This window comes from Psilocybe cubensis, chromosome 11 (genome assembly GCF_017499595.1).
Source record: "Psilocybe cubensis strain MGC-MH-2018 chromosome 11, whole genome shotgun sequence".
NCBI lineage: Eukaryota > Fungi > Basidiomycota > Agaricomycetes > Agaricales > Agrocybaceae > Psilocybe > Psilocybe cubensis.
The window spans coordinates 20,829-36,592 of record NC_063009.1 but is presented as its reverse complement, the minus strand read 5'-3'; the positions used below and the strand labels follow the sequence as shown (position 1 = coordinate 36,592).

The 15,764-nt window shown below is 44.9% G+C and overlaps 5 protein-coding genes across 5 annotated transcripts; 2 read left to right on the top strand and 3 right to left on the bottom strand.

Moving 5' to 3' along the window:
* Positions 1 to 93: 93 nt before the first annotated feature.
* On the top strand, positions 94 to 951 carry JR316_0011196 (uncharacterized protein; the record flags this gene model as incomplete). Its single annotated transcript, XM_047896857.1, has 2 exons — positions 94 to 147; positions 706 to 951. The coding sequence occupies 2 exons, from the start codon at positions 94 to 96 to the stop codon at positions 949 to 951; spliced, it is 300 nt and encodes a 99-aa protein (XP_047743266.1).
* A 719-nt stretch (positions 952 to 1,670) lies between these two features.
* On the top strand, positions 1,671 to 2,414 carry JR316_0011195 (uncharacterized protein; the record flags this gene model as incomplete). Its single annotated transcript, XM_047896856.1, has 3 exons — positions 1,671 to 1,969; positions 2,178 to 2,302; positions 2,386 to 2,414. 3 exons carry the CDS (start codon positions 1,671 to 1,673, stop codon positions 2,412 to 2,414), a joined length of 453 nt encoding a protein of 150 aa, XP_047743265.1.
* A 1,125-nt stretch (positions 2,415 to 3,539) lies between these two features.
* Positions 3,540 to 5,513, bottom strand: JR316_0011194 (uncharacterized protein; the record flags this gene model as incomplete). The annotated part of the gene is made up of 2 exons (XM_047896855.1): positions 3,540 to 5,353; positions 5,396 to 5,513. 2 exons carry the CDS (start codon positions 5,511 to 5,513, stop codon positions 3,540 to 3,542), a joined length of 1,932 nt encoding a protein of 643 aa, XP_047743264.1.
* A 1,646-nt stretch (positions 5,514 to 7,159) lies between these two features.
* On the bottom strand, positions 7,160 to 10,690 carry JR316_0011193 (uncharacterized protein; the record flags this gene model as incomplete). The annotated part of the gene is made up of 2 exons (XM_047896854.1): positions 7,160 to 9,214; positions 9,503 to 10,690. 2 exons carry the CDS (start codon positions 10,688 to 10,690, stop codon positions 7,160 to 7,162), a joined length of 3,243 nt encoding a protein of 1,080 aa, XP_047743263.1.
* A 2,436-nt stretch (positions 10,691 to 13,126) lies between these two features.
* JR316_0011192 (uncharacterized protein) lies at positions 13,127 to 15,175 on the bottom strand (the record flags this gene model as incomplete). Its single annotated transcript, XM_047896853.1, has 2 exons — positions 13,127 to 14,940; positions 14,983 to 15,175. The coding sequence occupies 2 exons, from the start codon at positions 15,173 to 15,175 to the stop codon at positions 13,127 to 13,129; spliced, it is 2,007 nt and encodes a 668-aa protein (XP_047743262.1).
* Positions 15,176 to 15,764: the final 589 nt, after the last annotated feature.

The window sequence follows — 15,764 nt, the reverse complement described above, 5'->3', positions numbered from 1 at the left end:
CCCTCGCCTCACGTCTTTATCAGCTCACCCCACCCATGAAAATGAAAGTCGGAAGACGTCAACGCGCTCCTTACGCTCAAACTCGTCAACACCATGCACGCCGTTGCGCGTGGGCATCAGGGGAGAGATTTGAAAGAGTTTGGCAAGGTGTTGAGGTTGTATTGCAATGGTACGTCCGTCGTCTCTTCTCTTCTCTTCTTTTATTTCCTTTTATTGTACATTGCTTGCTTTCTTTCGTTTTCTGGGGGCATTCATTTAACATTCCCTCACCACCGTCATCATCATCCCTATCGCACCCCTCTCCACGAAGCCGCTGCGTTGCGTATTGTACAGCATCTCATACATGCAGGTCCGAAGCTTTTCTGCGTGTAGTGAATGATGCATAACACACAATCGCAATGCAACGTACACAGCGCAACACACAATTTCAATACGCAACACGATGCACCTAACCCACTGACGGTTCCCATAGATGTTTGTATGCGCAATGGAACACGCTGTGTGTGTGCTTAGACGCGGGTGATTGTGTTATTGTGTTCTCGCGTTTTGTCGTACTTTGTTGGTTGCCAGGTGCTTCTTCGCTTTTTTCTTCCATCTTCTATGACTATAATGCGGTACACTTACTAAAGACCTTTTCTTTTTTGTCCATCCCCACTCCTCATCTCGTTCCTCTCGTCCTCTCACCCACACCACACCTCGCCACAGACCACACGGACATACCACACCTCCCACACCACGCCACACAACACCACACAACACAACACGTTCCAATACCACGTCACACACCCCAACCCACGTACCACTCCTGCCACAACACCACCAACAGAACTCCAATCCGACCCATCAATCCCCACGCACCTCCCCGAGCTGTACGAGGCACTCCTCAAAGGTAATATCAAGCGCGTCGTCGAGCCCTACTCCATCGTCAAGATTGGTTATTATGCGCAGTAGGTTGGACAGGAGAGGCAGAGTGTTGAGAGCAGGTGTGTTTTACGTGTTTTATTTTGTGTTTTGTGTTCTGTGTTCGGGTGGAATATAACTGAGAGGTGCCTTGTAGCGCCTTTTGTAATCACTTGACCCTTCCCTCTCAAACGAGCAGAAAACCTTTATAAAGCAATTAATGCGCTGCCTTTGTCTTACGTCTCGCTGGAGTTGTTAAATTGGTTGAAGCGGCAAACAAAGACAAACGCTCTCGTCCCTTCGTGTTCAATCGTTCAGACTCCAAGGGCAATCTTGACTGGTTTCTTTATCTGAGATTCTCATTTGCTAAAGGCTAATCTTGGGAGAATAGAAGGGGATTCCGGTGACACGTCATGGCATGGCTAAAGGTGCGTAGATCAACATATCATTTTTGGCCCCACACGATGACTCAACTTTACTGTCCCCTTCGACCACCATCTCTGCCTCTTCCTGATCGATGGAAAATAACTCAAATACAATGAAGCTTACAAATAGCTGACAAAACTTCGACCATCTAGACACGGGTGGCGGAAAACTGTCAGGAGTTAGATGGTGCGCAGGGAACACGCTCTTGGTAAGTGGTTTACTATCATTGCCCCTGTACTGTTAACATTAGAGGTGGCTCGTGCACAGGAATTGCGTCCTCTTTTACGTACCCCTTCCCCCATCATGGCTCCCTCCGCCTCTCATTGAACTTGCTCACATTGGCTATGGCGGCGGTGAAGCAAGGTGGAATTGGTGTTGGGCTTGGGATCACTACAGGCGCAGGACCTGCCACGAGCACGAGCACGAACACCGGCACAAGCACAAGCACGAGCACGGCTACAGGAGTGAGCAAAGAGCGCGAGATCCAGGTTCTTCAAGACCTCGATCGGGCGGTGTCAAAGACTATGGAGGTTGTACTTGCGAGCTCTGGTTCTGGGTCTGGGAGCGGGTTGGGCACCGGGTCGGGGAGTTGGACGAAAGGCGAGGAGCGGATGAGTTTTGAGAGGACAGCGGGTGTTGGAGGGTTAGGGGAGCGATGATGATGTGTACGGCGGCGTCGGAGGAGGCGTAGCAGGAAGGAGAGGAAGAGCAAGGCGTGGATAGGACGATGAAGACTCGGATTCGAGTTTGGATCCGCACACGCCTTTACCGTGAGTTTTTGTTCAGCTGGTTTTTATACTATGGGTTCTTTCTGACGAGGTGTTTTTTTTTTTTTTTTTTTGGATGGGTAGACATTTGATGGTGCGCCATGGGCTGCTTTCGCCGCACCCCAAGCTGCTACCAGGTGCGTCGCGCGAGACGACGCCAATGGCGCCTGATGGGCGGCCGGGGAGTATCATGAGCGTCACATCCAACGGTATGTTATATCGTTTCACTTTTCCTTATGATGCGCATGCGCTAAGCATGTTTGTTGTCTTTTTTTTTGTGTTTGTTATGCAGGTTTGAAACCCGTCTTCGGTGCAGCATGATGGGTACCCGTCTATTGCGACGATTCAGCAGGAGGGGCAGCAGAGCCAAAGCCGTGGGCACAGTCCGCACTCGCAGCACTCTATCTCGCACATTTCGCATCGTATTCGCAGCACCCGCAGTCGTCGAGTGCAGGTTCTGCCTCGCCCTCGTCTTACTCTGTCTTCCAACATCAGCAACAGCAGGTGGAAGGTAGCTTGTATCATCATAGTATGGTTTTGGTTTTTAGGTTTTAGGGTTTAGGGTTTAGGGTTTAGGGTTTAGGGTTTAGGGTTTAGGGTTTAGGGGGGGAGCGAGCACCGAGCGAAGCGAGGTGCGAGCGACTAATTTAAACTGTGAGTTAAATGGAAAGTAGCCAGAGGGCTGTTGATTGTTATCAGCAGCCAGCCCTTTCGTCTTTATAGACTCTTCAGTGGCTATTCTTAGAAGGAATGTTCTGGAACATCCGATGACAGCGCGTGAAGTGATGCTGCGCAGCTGTCATGTATCTTACCGACTATCACAAATCTGTCAATGTTTATTGTCAAGTTAGACAGATCTCTGATGAACAGAGTGTCACGGGTCGATGTGGCACATGGTAACCTGTCAAAAGTGGATCCAACACTTTTGTTCTTTGACATCGTGGGTTATTGACTGTGATGTGAATCACATGGATATAAAATACTCTGGTTACGTGGCTCCGAGTAACCGTGACATGGGAATATTCTCATGTCAAGAGTATAAATAGCTTACCTGGGTCCTTACCTAACAATCAATTGATTGATTGTTGTGAATCTTAATTGGACAGTTCATGATCCGGTCCATCAAAAATGTTTCCACGGTACTAAGGAACTTTTCCCGAGGTACTAAGTAACTTTTCCCATGTACTAAATTAGATCCGGCCCTTCACAATCACATGCCTTTCGGAAGTTCACACGCCTACCTTACTTCCTACTAAGGTTAGACTTAGTTAGCTTAGGGTTGGGGTTAGGTTAGGGCTTAGGGTTTAGGGTTTAGGGTTTAGGTTTAGGTTTAGCTATTTAATCCAATGTGTTGCTTGTAAGTAGATGTTTGTTACTTTGTAGCAAGGAATACTTACGGTTAGGGTTTTTTTCTAATGCTTTACGCCTTACGCGCTAGTATTCTTTTCATCGGTTGTAAGATTTGGATATTCTGCCGAATTCTGGATGTTCCCTCTCTTGTGAGATTGAACGTCTATGAAGTATTATCTCGTTATCACTTTCGATACTTATCTGTTCAGCAGCTTCAACTAAAGCAGAATGATAAGTTTCATTAACGTTTTGAGTTTCGGGAACAACACCACCTTTTTCAGCGATGTCTTCATCCAGTTTACGAAAGACTGTTTTCTTCCACACATTTGCAAGGTCGAAAAGATTAGTATTGCGCTTTCGCGATACTATCCAACGACTTCCGAGTAGTCCTATCTTCCTCAAATCCGGTACGAACTCAGTTTCTCCGTCCACGAGGATCTGTGTGAACAGCTCCGGGCGAACATCATCGAGGTCGTGAACGTAATTTGGATCTGGTTTGATAAGGGGTCTGGACGAGTCTGCACTATACAGACCTTTCTCGGCATGTTCATACCATGCCGACCAGTACTCGGTAATAGTCTTTCCAAGTTCAGCAGCTGAAAACCAATTCCATACCTGATCAAACCTGGTTTTAAGTACAAGAATGGATTCGTCGTGCTCTGCGACTCGTAAAGCAAATCGCTTTTCCCAACGTTCTTGTATATTCTTCTTACACCAAGACATGACTAGGTTTTCGGGATAACCGCGCATCAAATAGAGAGCGTTAAGGTCTCTAATTGCTCCAATGTAGATTTCCTTGGTACTACATAGCACGGCTAACCTGGATAACTCTCCAATGTAGACGCCACGTTTGACGTCCAAAGGATGATGTGATACCCATGGAATTCGTTCTCGGTTGTTTCCTGTCTTGACAAATGGCTTCCAATGAAGTTTTCCAGACTCCTTGAATATGAAAGCATCGAGAAATTGACATCCCGACGAGGAAACAGCCCATTCGATAACACAACCATCGAACATTATTGTTTCTTTAATAAGATTAAGTGCAAGTGCTTCGGACTCGGCGTAAACAATTGCGAAACAATCGTCGATGTACCTTCCATAGAAGGCCACGTTTGGGTGGTCTAAGATTTTTGACTTTATTTCAAAATGGGCTCCAAAGAGGTTAGCAAGGTCCGGAGAATCCGCGACGCCCATTGCGAGGCCATTTTTTTGTCTAAAATATCTAGACCCATGTTGTGTTATCAATTGCGTATTGCCAATCTCGATAGCACGTTTAAAGATGCCCAATTTAACCAAGTTATTCTCTAACGAATTTGGATTAATATGGGCTAATGCAGTGTTTTCTTCCGAAGCGTTGAGTAACCATTCCTCGTACATACTACAAACGATTTCGATGCACAAGTCCAACGGAATATTGGGATAGAAAGCAACTACATCTCCAGTGACAAAATACCATTGTCTTTTGGAGTCTATACGCAATTGGCTTAATCTCGTAAAGAGATCCTTCGTTCCGTGTATGATTGAAGGAGTCGATTTAATAATCGGCTTAAGCTCTTTTGATACAAACTTGGCTGCAGGATTAAATACTACAGAGTGACACGGAATTATGGGCCTAAATCCAGTAGGTTTCTTGTGGATTTTAGGTATACCATGAAATTGAGGATACTTGAACGATGATCCGTCTTCCGGTACATTCGATAGAAAGAATCGAGACAACCCAAGTTCAAATAGAAACAGATGTTCATCTTCGACAGTACGTGCGAGCGTTTGCATCTGTATCATTTTGCTCTTCATCACTTCTTGCGCAACTTCGAATTCTAACTCTTCGTAGTTACGTTCATCTTCAAGAAGATTGAGCTCATTCCTTAATATCCAGTCGCGTTCAGACACCGCGAGGCCAAGATTCTTATCTGTCATCGTAATAACATAGTTGTTATCGATAAGAAACTTACGGATCTTGTCCCTTTTAGGAGAGAACGCGTGCTTTCGCATCTCCGTAAGGGCTTCTTCCGGGATACTTGCGATCGTGCGTTGCACGTACCGACGTCCCATCGAAAGGCCAAGTTCCATGTATTGCGGTAATACTGGGAGTTTCTCTTTCTTTTTTGAGGGTTAGGGTTGGTTTAGGGTTTAGGGTTTAGGGTTTAGGGGGGGAGCGAGCACCGAGCGAAGCGAGGTGCGAGCGACTTGTTTAAACTGTGAGTTAAATGGAAAGAAGGCCAGAGGGCTGTTGATTGTTATCAGCAGCCAGCCCTTTCGTCTTTATAGACTCTTCAGTGGCTATTCTTAGAAGGAATGTTCTGGAACATCCGATGACAGTGCGTGAAGTGATGCTGCGCAGCTGTCATGTATTTTACCGACTATCACAAATCTGTCAATGTTTATTGTCAAGTTAGACAGATCTCTGATGAACAGAGTGTCACGGGTCGATGTGGCACATGGTAACCTGTCAAAAGTGGATCCAACACTTTTGTTCTTTGACATCGTGGGTTATTGACTGTGATGTGAATCACATGGATATAAAATACTCTGGTTACGTGGCTCCGAGTAACCGTGACATGGGAATATTCTCATGTCAAGAGTATAAATAGCTTACCTGGGTCCTTACCTAACAATCAATTGATTGATTGTTGTGAATCTTAATTGGACAGTTCATGATCCGGTCCATCAAAAATGTTTCCACGGTACTAAGGAACTTTTCCCGAGGTACTAAGTAACTTTTCCCATGTACTAAATTAGATCCGGCCCTTCACAATCACATGCCTTTCGGAAGTTCACACGCCTACCTTACTTCCTACTAAGGTTAGACTTAGTTAGCTTAGGGTTGGGGTTAGGTTAGGGCTTAGGGTTTAGGGTTTAGGGTTTAGGTTTTAGGGGGGGAGCGAGCACCGAGCGAAGCGAGGTGCGAGCGACTTGTTTAAACTGTGAGTTAAATGGAAAGAAGGCCAGAGGGCTGTTGGGGGGTACCAACAACCAGCCCTTTCGTCTTTATAGACTCTTCAGTGGCTATTCTTAGAAGGAATGTTCTAGACATCCGATGACAGCGCGTGAAGTGATGCTGTGCAGCTGTCATGTATCTTACCGACTATCACAAATCTGTCAATGTTTATTGTCAAGTTAGACAGGTCTCTGATGAACAGAGTGTCACGGGTCAATGTGGCACATGGTAACCTGTCAAAAGTGGATCCAACACTTTTGTTCTTTGACATCGTGGGTTATTGACTGTGATGTGAATCACATGGATATAGATTACTCTGGTTACGTGGCTCCGAGTAACCGCGACATGGGAATATTCACATGTCAAGAGTATAAATAGCTTACCTGGGTCCTTACCTAACAATCAATTGATTGATTGTTGTGAATCTTAATTGGACAGTTCATGATCCGGTCCATCAAAAATGTTTCCACGGTACTAAGGAACTTTTCCCGAAGTACTAAGTAACTTTTCCCATGTACTAAATTAGATCCGGCCCTTCACAATCACATGCCGTTCGGAAGTTCACACGCCTACCTTACTTCCTACTAAGGTTAGACTTAGTTAGCTTAGGGTTGGGGTTAGGTTAGGGCTTAGGGTTTAGGGTTTAGGGTTTAGGTTTAGGTTTAGCTATTTAATCCAATGTGTTGCTTGTAAGTAGATGTTTGTTACTTTATAGCAATGAATACTTACGGTTAGGGTTTTTTTCTAATGCTTTACGCCTTAAGCGCTAGTATTCTTTTCATCGGTTGTAAGATTTGGATATTCTGCCGAATTCTGGATGTTCCCTCTCTTGTGAGATTGAACGTCTATGAAGTATTATCTCGTTATCGCTTTCGATACTTATCTGTTCAGCAGCTTCAACTAGAGCAGAATGATAAGTTTCATTAACGTTTTGAGTTTCGGGAACAACACCACCTTTTTCGGCAATGTCTTCATCCAGTTTACGAAAAACTGTTTTCTTCCACACATTTGCAAGGTCGAAAAGATTAGTATTGCGCTTTCGCGATACTATCCAACGACTTCCGAGTAGTCCTATCTTCCTCAAATCCGGTACGAACTCAGTTTCTCCGTCCACGAGGATCTGTGTGAACAGCTCCGGGCGAACATCATCGAGGTCGTGAACGTAATTTGGATCTGGTTTGATAAGGGGTCTGGACGAGTCTACACTATACAGACCTTTCTCGGCATGTTCATACCATGCCGACCAGTACTCGGTAACAGTTTTTCCAAGTTCAGCAGCTGAAAACCAATTCCATACCTGATCAAACCTGGTTTTAAGTACAAGAATGGATTCGTCGTGCTCTGCGATTCGTAAAGCGAATCGCTTTTCCCAACGTTCTTGTATATTCTTCTTACACCAAGACATGACTAGGTTTTCGGGATAACCGCGCATCAAATAGAGAGCGTTAAGGTCTCTAATTGCTCCAATGTAGATTTCCTTGGTACTACATAGCACGGCTAACCTGGATAACTCTCCAATGTAAACGCCACGTTTGACGTCTAAAGGATGATGTGATACCCATGGAACTCGTTCTCGGTTGTTTCCTGTCTTGACAAAAGGCTTCCAATGAAGTTTTCCAGACTCCTTGAATATGAAAGCATCGAGAAATTGACATCCCGACGAGGAAACAGCCCATTCGATAACACAACCATCGAACTTTATTGTTTCTTTAATTAAATTAAGTGCAAGTGCTTCGGACTCGGCGTAAACAATTGCAAAACAATCGTCGATGTACCTTCCATAGAAGGCCACATTAGGGTGGTCTAAGATTTTTGACTTTATTTCAAAATGGGCTCCAAAGAGGTTAGCAAGGTCCGGAGAATCCGCGACGCCCATTGCGAGGCCATTTTTTTGTCTAAAATATCTAGACCCATGTTGTGTTATCAATTGCGTATTGCCAATCTCGATAGCACGTTTAAAGATGCCCAATTTAACCAAGTTATTCTCTAACGAATTTGGATTAATATGGGCTAATGCAGTGTTTTCTTCCGAAGCATTGAGTAACCATTCCTCGTACATACTACAAACGATTTCGATGCACAAGTCCAACGGAATATTGGGATAGAAAGCAACTACATCCCCGGTGACAAAATACCATTGTCGTTTGGGGTCTATACGCAATTGGCTTAATCTCGTAAAGAGATCCTTCGTTCCGTGAATGATTGAAGGAGTCGATTTAATAATCGGCTTAAGCTCTTTTGATACAAACTTGGCTGCAGGATTAAATACTACAGAGTGACACGGAATTATGGGCCTAAATCCAGTAGGTTTCTTGTGGATTTTAGGTATACCATGAAATTGAGGATACTTGAACGATGATCCGTCTTCCGGTACATTCGATAGAAAGAATCGAGACAACCCAAGTTCAAATAGAAACAGATGTTCATCTTCGACGGTACGTGCAAGAGTTTGCATCTGGATCATTTTGCTCTTCATTACTTCTTGCGCAACTTCGAATTCTAACTCTTCATAGTTACGTTCATCTTCAAGAAGATTGAGCTCATTCCTTAATATCCAGTCGCGTTCAGACACCGCGAGGCCAAGATTCTTATCTGTCATCGTAATAACATAGTTGTTATCGATAAGAAACTTACGGATCTTGTCCCTTTTAGGAGAGAACGCGTGCTTTCGCATCTCCGTAAGGGCTTCTTCCGGGATACTTGCGATCGTGCGTTGCACGTACCGACGTCCCATCGAAAGGCCAAGTTCCATGTATTGCGGTAATACTGGAGGTTTCTCTTTCTTTTTTGAGCTTACTCCGTAATCTGGATCAAAAGGTTTGTTCATGCCTTCCTTAAACAAAAAATAGATACGCCATCTTATTCTTCGTTGAAAATCATTCCATGCTTGCATGATCAGACTTTGAGAAGGCAGAGTAAAAAACATATAATTGAGTCCGAGCGACAAATCATTTGCTATATCTACAGGGACCACCACACCAGGACTACAGTGTACACTACTACGATACTGGCCAGCCAACAAGAATGAGATCGGCGTATGTAAGTGTACAAAAGAAACTGCGTCTGTTTTAGTCATGGTGAGTATATCGTCAGGAATAGAGTTGGGGAAGGCGGGTCTTACCGACGTAAAAGGTACTACATTAGACCGCGCGTCTAGGCTCTTGCCTTTCCCTTTCCCTTTGGATCGTTCTTGACGGGAGCTCTCCCCTTCCCTTTCTTCTTGTTGTCGACCTTGTTGGAAGCCTTGGTTTGGGGCTTCTTCTGCGAAGGCGTCGACGAGGGTTTGAATTTCGAAGGGCCAGCTTTCTTGGCCTGAGGTTGAGGAGCCTTGGACGAATTCTGGCCAGACAAAGTCTGGGTAATTAGAATAGTAATTAGTATCCAGAATTATGGGTGAAGGGTTACGAGAACTTGCCTTCTTGCCCACAGATCCAAGGTTGAGCTTCTTGAGACGTGCATTCAAGCCCTTATCAATAAGGGATTGAATCGATGGACCTGGTTTGGTCGCATCGGCCATCTCGACATCGGCTGTTGCCGCAGTCGACCGCTTTTTCTCAATCTTGATTGCCAAAGCGCGGTGGCGCAAGTTGACAATCTGTTTGATATGAGAGAAGATGGCTGGCAAAATGGTTTGCAATGCGCTGCATTCAGCCTTCTTCTGCGGTGACACTACCCAATCTGTTATTCGACGAACTCCCTTGTTGTCTGTAGAGAAAACGGGGAGCTTATAGCTGGATTTGCGATCATCGTAAGTTGTCTTAACGATGAGGGCAGCAGCTTCATAACAGTTATTGAGTGCGCATTTATCATCCCAAAAGGCCAGTTCGTCCTTTTTCGCCTGAATGGCGCCGTCGTTGATTGCCTTTTGGAAGACATCACGAGCGGTGGAGAACGTAGAGGAAACTCGAAGAGCTTCCGCTGACCCGGCATCCGCGAATTCCTTCGTAAGTTGGAACTCGGGAGCCTTCACCCGAAGGCGATTGGGGGTGTTGCCTGCGCTAACGGCAAGTTCAAGGCGCTCGAGGCTAGCCTTGACTGTTTCCCTCTTATCGCACCACGATGCGAGGTTGAGGAGAAACTCCCTAAGGGCAGCACGATAGTCAAAAAAGACGCAGTCTACAATCTGGTCAATGGAGCGGCACTCAGCTATTTTCTTGATGACGACAGTGGCCAACTCGTCGATGAGGGCGTTGTGGCGGCCAGCTTCGTCGTTGACGCCAAAAACTGTGTTGTTGACGACAGCCTGGGTGAGTGCGTCCAGGGTGGGGGACATGGCACGAGAGAAGGCAGCAGAGTAAGTGGAAGACATGGTAGCTGTTGGGTAATAGCAAAGTCGTTGGGTTTAGGGGGGGAGCGAGCACCGAGCGAAGCGAGGTGCGAGCGACTTGTTTAAACTGTGAGTTAAATGGAAAGAAGGCCAGAGGGCTGTTGGGGGGTACCAACAACCAGCCCTTTCGTCTTTATAGACTCTTCAGTGGCTATTCTTAGAAGGAATGTTCTAGACATCCGATGACAGCGCGTGAAGTGATGCTGTGCAGCTGTCATGTATCTTACCGACTATCACAAATCTGTCAATGTTTATTGTCAAGTTAGACAGGTCTCTGATGAACAGAGTGTCACGGGTCAATGTGGCACATGGTAACCTGTCAAAAGTGGATCCAACACTTTTGTTCTTTGACATCGTGGGTTATTGACTGTGATGTGAATCACATGGATATAGATTACTCTGGTTACGTGGCTCCGAGTAACCGCGACATGGGAATATTCACATGTCAAGAGTATAAATAGCTTACCTGGGTCCTTACCTAACAATCAATTGATTGATTGTTGTGAATCTTAATTGGACAGTTCATGATCCGGTCCATCAAAAATGTTTCCACGGTACTAAGGAACTTTTCCCGAAGTACTAAGTAACTTTTCCCATGTACTAAATTAGATCCGGCCCTTCACAATCACATGCCGTTCGGAAGTTCACACGCCTACCTTACTTCCTACTAAGGTTAGACTTAGTTAGCTTAGGGTTGGGGTTAGGTTAGGGCTTAGGGTTTAGGGTTTAGGGTTTAGGTTTAGGTTTAGGGGGGGAGCGAGCACCGAGCGAAGCGAGGTGCGAGCGACTTGTTTAAACTGTGAGTTAAATGGAAAGAAGGCCAGAGGGCTGTTGGGGGGTACCAACAACCAGCCCTTTCGTCTTTATAGACTCTTCAGTGGCTATTCTTAGAAGGAATGTTCTAGACATCCGATGACAGCGCGTGAAGTGATGCTGTGCAGCTGTCATGTATCTTACCGACTATCACAAATCTGTCAATGTTTATTGTCAAGTTAGACAGGTCTCTGATGAACAGAGTGTCACGGGTTTAGGGTTTAGGGTTTAGGGTTTAGGGTTTAGGGTTTAGGGTTTAGGGTTTAGGGGGGGAGCGAGCACCGAGCGAAGCGAGGTGCGAGCGACTAATTTAAACTGTGAGTTAAATGGAAAGTAGCCAGAGGGCTGTTGATTGTTATCAGCAGCCAGCCCTTTCGTCTTTATAGACTCTTCAGTGGCTATTCTTAGAAGGAATGTTCTGGAACATCCGATGACAGCGCGTGAAGTGATGCTGCGCAGCTGTCATGTATCTTACCGACTATCACAAATCTGTCAATGTTTATTGTCAAGTTAGACAGATCTCTGATGAACAGAGTGTCACGGGTCGATGTGGCACATGGTAACGGGTTTAGGGGGGGAGCGAGCACCGAGCGAAGCGAGGTGCGAGCGACTAATTTAAACTGTGAGTTAAATGGAAAGTAGCCAGAGGGCTGTTGATTGTTATCAGCAGCCAGCCCTTTCGTCTTTATAGACTCTTCAGTGGCTAGGGTTTAGGGTTTAGGGTTTAGGGTTTAGGGTTTAGGGTTTAGGGTTTAGGGTTTAGGGGGGGAGCGAGCACCGAGCGAAGCGAGGTGCGAGCGACTTGTTTAAACTGTGAGTTAAATGGAAAGAAGGCCAGAGGGCTGTTGGGGGGTACCAACAACCAGCCCTTTCGTCTTTATAGACTCTTCAGTGGCTATTCTTAGAAGGAATGTTCTAGACATCCGATGACAGCGCGTGAAGTGATGCTGTGCAGCTGTCATGTATCTTACCGACTATCACAAATCTGTCAATGTTTATTGTCAAGTTAGACAGGTCTCTGATGAACAGAGTGTCACGGGTCAATGTGGCACATGGTAACCTGTCAAAAGTGGATCCAACACTTTTGTTCTTTGACATCGTGGGTTATTGACTGTGATGTGAATCACATGGATATAGATTACTCTGGTTACGTGGCTCCGAGTAACCGCGACATGGGAATATTCACATGTCAAGAGTATAAATAGCTTACCTGGGTCCTTACCTAACAATCAATTGATTGATTGTTGTGAATCTTAATTGGACAGTTCATGATCCGGTCCATCAAAAATGTTTCCACGGTACTAAGGAACTTTTCCCGAAGTACTAAGTAACTTTTCCCATGTACTAAATTAGATCCGGCCCTTCACAATCACATGCCGTTCGGAAGTTCACACGCCTACCTTACTTCCTACTAAGGTTAGACTTAGTTAGCTTAGGGTTGGGGTTAGGTTAGGGCTTAGGGTTTAGGGTTTAGGGTTTAGGTTTAGGTTTAGCTATTTAATCCAATGTGTTGCTTGTAAGTAGATGTTTGTTACTTTATAGCAATGAATACTTACGGTTAGGGTTTTTTTCTAATGCTTTACGCCTTAAGCGCTAGTATTCTTTTCATCGGTTGTAAGATTTGGATATTCTGCCGAATTCTGGATGTTCCCTCTCTTGTGAGATTGAACGTCTATGAAGTATTATCTCGTTATCGCTTTCGATACTTATCTGTTCAGCAGCTTCAACTAGAGCAGAATGATAAGTTTCATTAACGTTTTGAGTTTCGGGAACAACACCACCTTTTTCGGCAATGTCTTCATCCAGTTTACGAAAAACTGTTTTCTTCCACACATTTGCAAGGTCGAAAAGATTAGTATTGCGCTTTCGCGATACTATCCAACGACTTCCGAGTAGTCCTATCTTCCTCAAATCCGGTACGAACTCAGTTTCTCCGTCCACGAGGATCTGTGTGAACAGCTCCGGGCGAACATCATCGAGGTCGTGAACGTAATTTGGATCTGGTTTGATAAGGGGTCTGGACGAGTCTACACTATACAGACCTTTCTCGGCATGTTCATACCATGCCGACCAGTACTCGGTAACAGTTTTTCCAAGTTCAGCAGCTGAAAACCAATTCCATACCTGATCAAACCTGGTTTTAAGTACAAGAATGGATTCGTCGTGCTCTGCGATTCGTAAAGCGAATCGCTTTTCCCAACGTTCTTGTATATTCTTCTTACACCAAGACATGACTAGGTTTTCGGGATAACCGCGCATCAAATAGAGAGCGTTAAGGTCTCTAATTGCTCCAATGTAGATTTCCTTGGTACTACATAGCACGGCTAACCTGGATAACTCTCCAATGTAAACGCCACGTTTGACGTCTAAAGGATGATGTGATACCCATGGAACTCGTTCTCGGTTGTTTCCTGTCTTGACAAAAGGCTTCCAATGAAGTTTTCCAGACTCCTTGAATATGAAAGCATCGAGAAATTGACATCCCGACGAGGAAACAGCCCATTCGATAACACAACCATCGAACTTTATTGTTTCTTTAATTAAATTAAGTGCAAGTGCTTCGGACTCGGCGTAAACAATTGCAAAACAATCGTCGATGTACCTTCCATAGAAGGCCACATTAGGGTGGTCTAAGATTTTTGACTTTATTTCAAAATGGGCTCCAAAGAGGTTAGCAAGGTCCGGAGAATCCGCGACGCCCATTGCGAGGCCATTTTTTTGTCTAAAATATCTAGACCCATGTTGTGTTATCAATTGCGTATTGCCAATCTCGATAGCACGTTTAAAGATGCCCAATTTAACCAAGTTATTCTCTAACGAATTTGGATTAATATGGGCTAATGCAGTGTTTTCTTCCGAAGCATTGAGTAACCATTCCTCGTACATACTACAAACGATTTCGATGCACAAGTCCAACGGAATATTGGGATAGAAAGCAACTACATCCCCGGTGACAAAATACCATTGTCGTTTGGGGTCTATACGCAATTGGCTTAATCTCGTAAAGAGATCCTTCGTTCCGTGAATGATTGAAGGAGTCGATTTAATAATCGGCTTAAGCTCTTTTGATACAAACTTGGCTGCAGGATTAAATACTACAGAGTGACACGGAATTATGGGCCTAAATCCAGTAGGTTTCTTGTGGATTTTAGGTATACCATGAAATTGAGGATACTTGAACGATGATCCGTCTTCCGGTACATTCGATAGAAAGAATCGAGACAACCCAAGTTCAAATAGAAACAGATGTTCATCTTCGACGGTACGTGCAAGAGTTTGCATCTGGATCATTTTGCTCTTCATTACTTCTTGCGCAACTTCGAATTCTAACTCTTCATAGTTACGTTCATCTTCAAGAAGATTGAGCTCATTCCTTAATATCCAGTCGCGTTCAGACACCGCGAGGCCAAGATTCTTATCTGTCATCGTAATAACATAGTTGTTATCGATAAGAAACTTACGGATCTTGTCCCTTTTAGGAGAGAACGCGTGCTTTCGCATCTCCGTAAGGGCTTCTTCCGGGATACTTGCGATCGTGCGTTGCACGTACCGACGTCCCATCGAAAGGCCAAGTTCCATGTATTGCGGTAATACTGGAGGTTTCTCTTTCTTTTTTGAGCTTACTCCGTAATCTGGATCAAAAGGTTTGTTCATGCCTTCCTTAAACAAAAAATAGATACGCCATCTTATTCTTCGTTGAAAATCATTCCATGCTTGCATGATCAGACTTTGAGAAGGCAGAGTAAAAAACATATAATTGAGTCCGAGCGACAAATCATTTGCTATATCTACAGGGACCACCACACCAGGACTACAGTGTACACTACTACGATACTGGCCAGCCAACAAGAATGAGATCGGCGTATGTAAGTGTACAAAAGAAACTGCGTCTGTTTTAGTCATGGTGAGTATATCGTCAGGAATAGAGTTGGGGAAGGCGGGTCTTACCGACGTAAAAGGTACTACATTAGACCGCGCGTCTAGGCTCTTGCCTTTCCCTTTCCCTTTGGATCGTTCTTGACGGGAGCTCTCCCCTTCCCTTTCTTCTTGTTGTCGACCTTGTTGGAAGCCTTGGTTTGGGGCTTCTTCTGCGAAGGCGTCGACGAGGGTTTGAATTTCGAAGGGCCAGCTTTCTTGGCCTGAGGTTGAGGAGCCTTGGACGAATTCTGGCCAGACAAAGTCTGGGTAATTAGAATAGTAATTAGTATCCAGAATTATGGGTGAAGGGTTACGAGAACTTGCC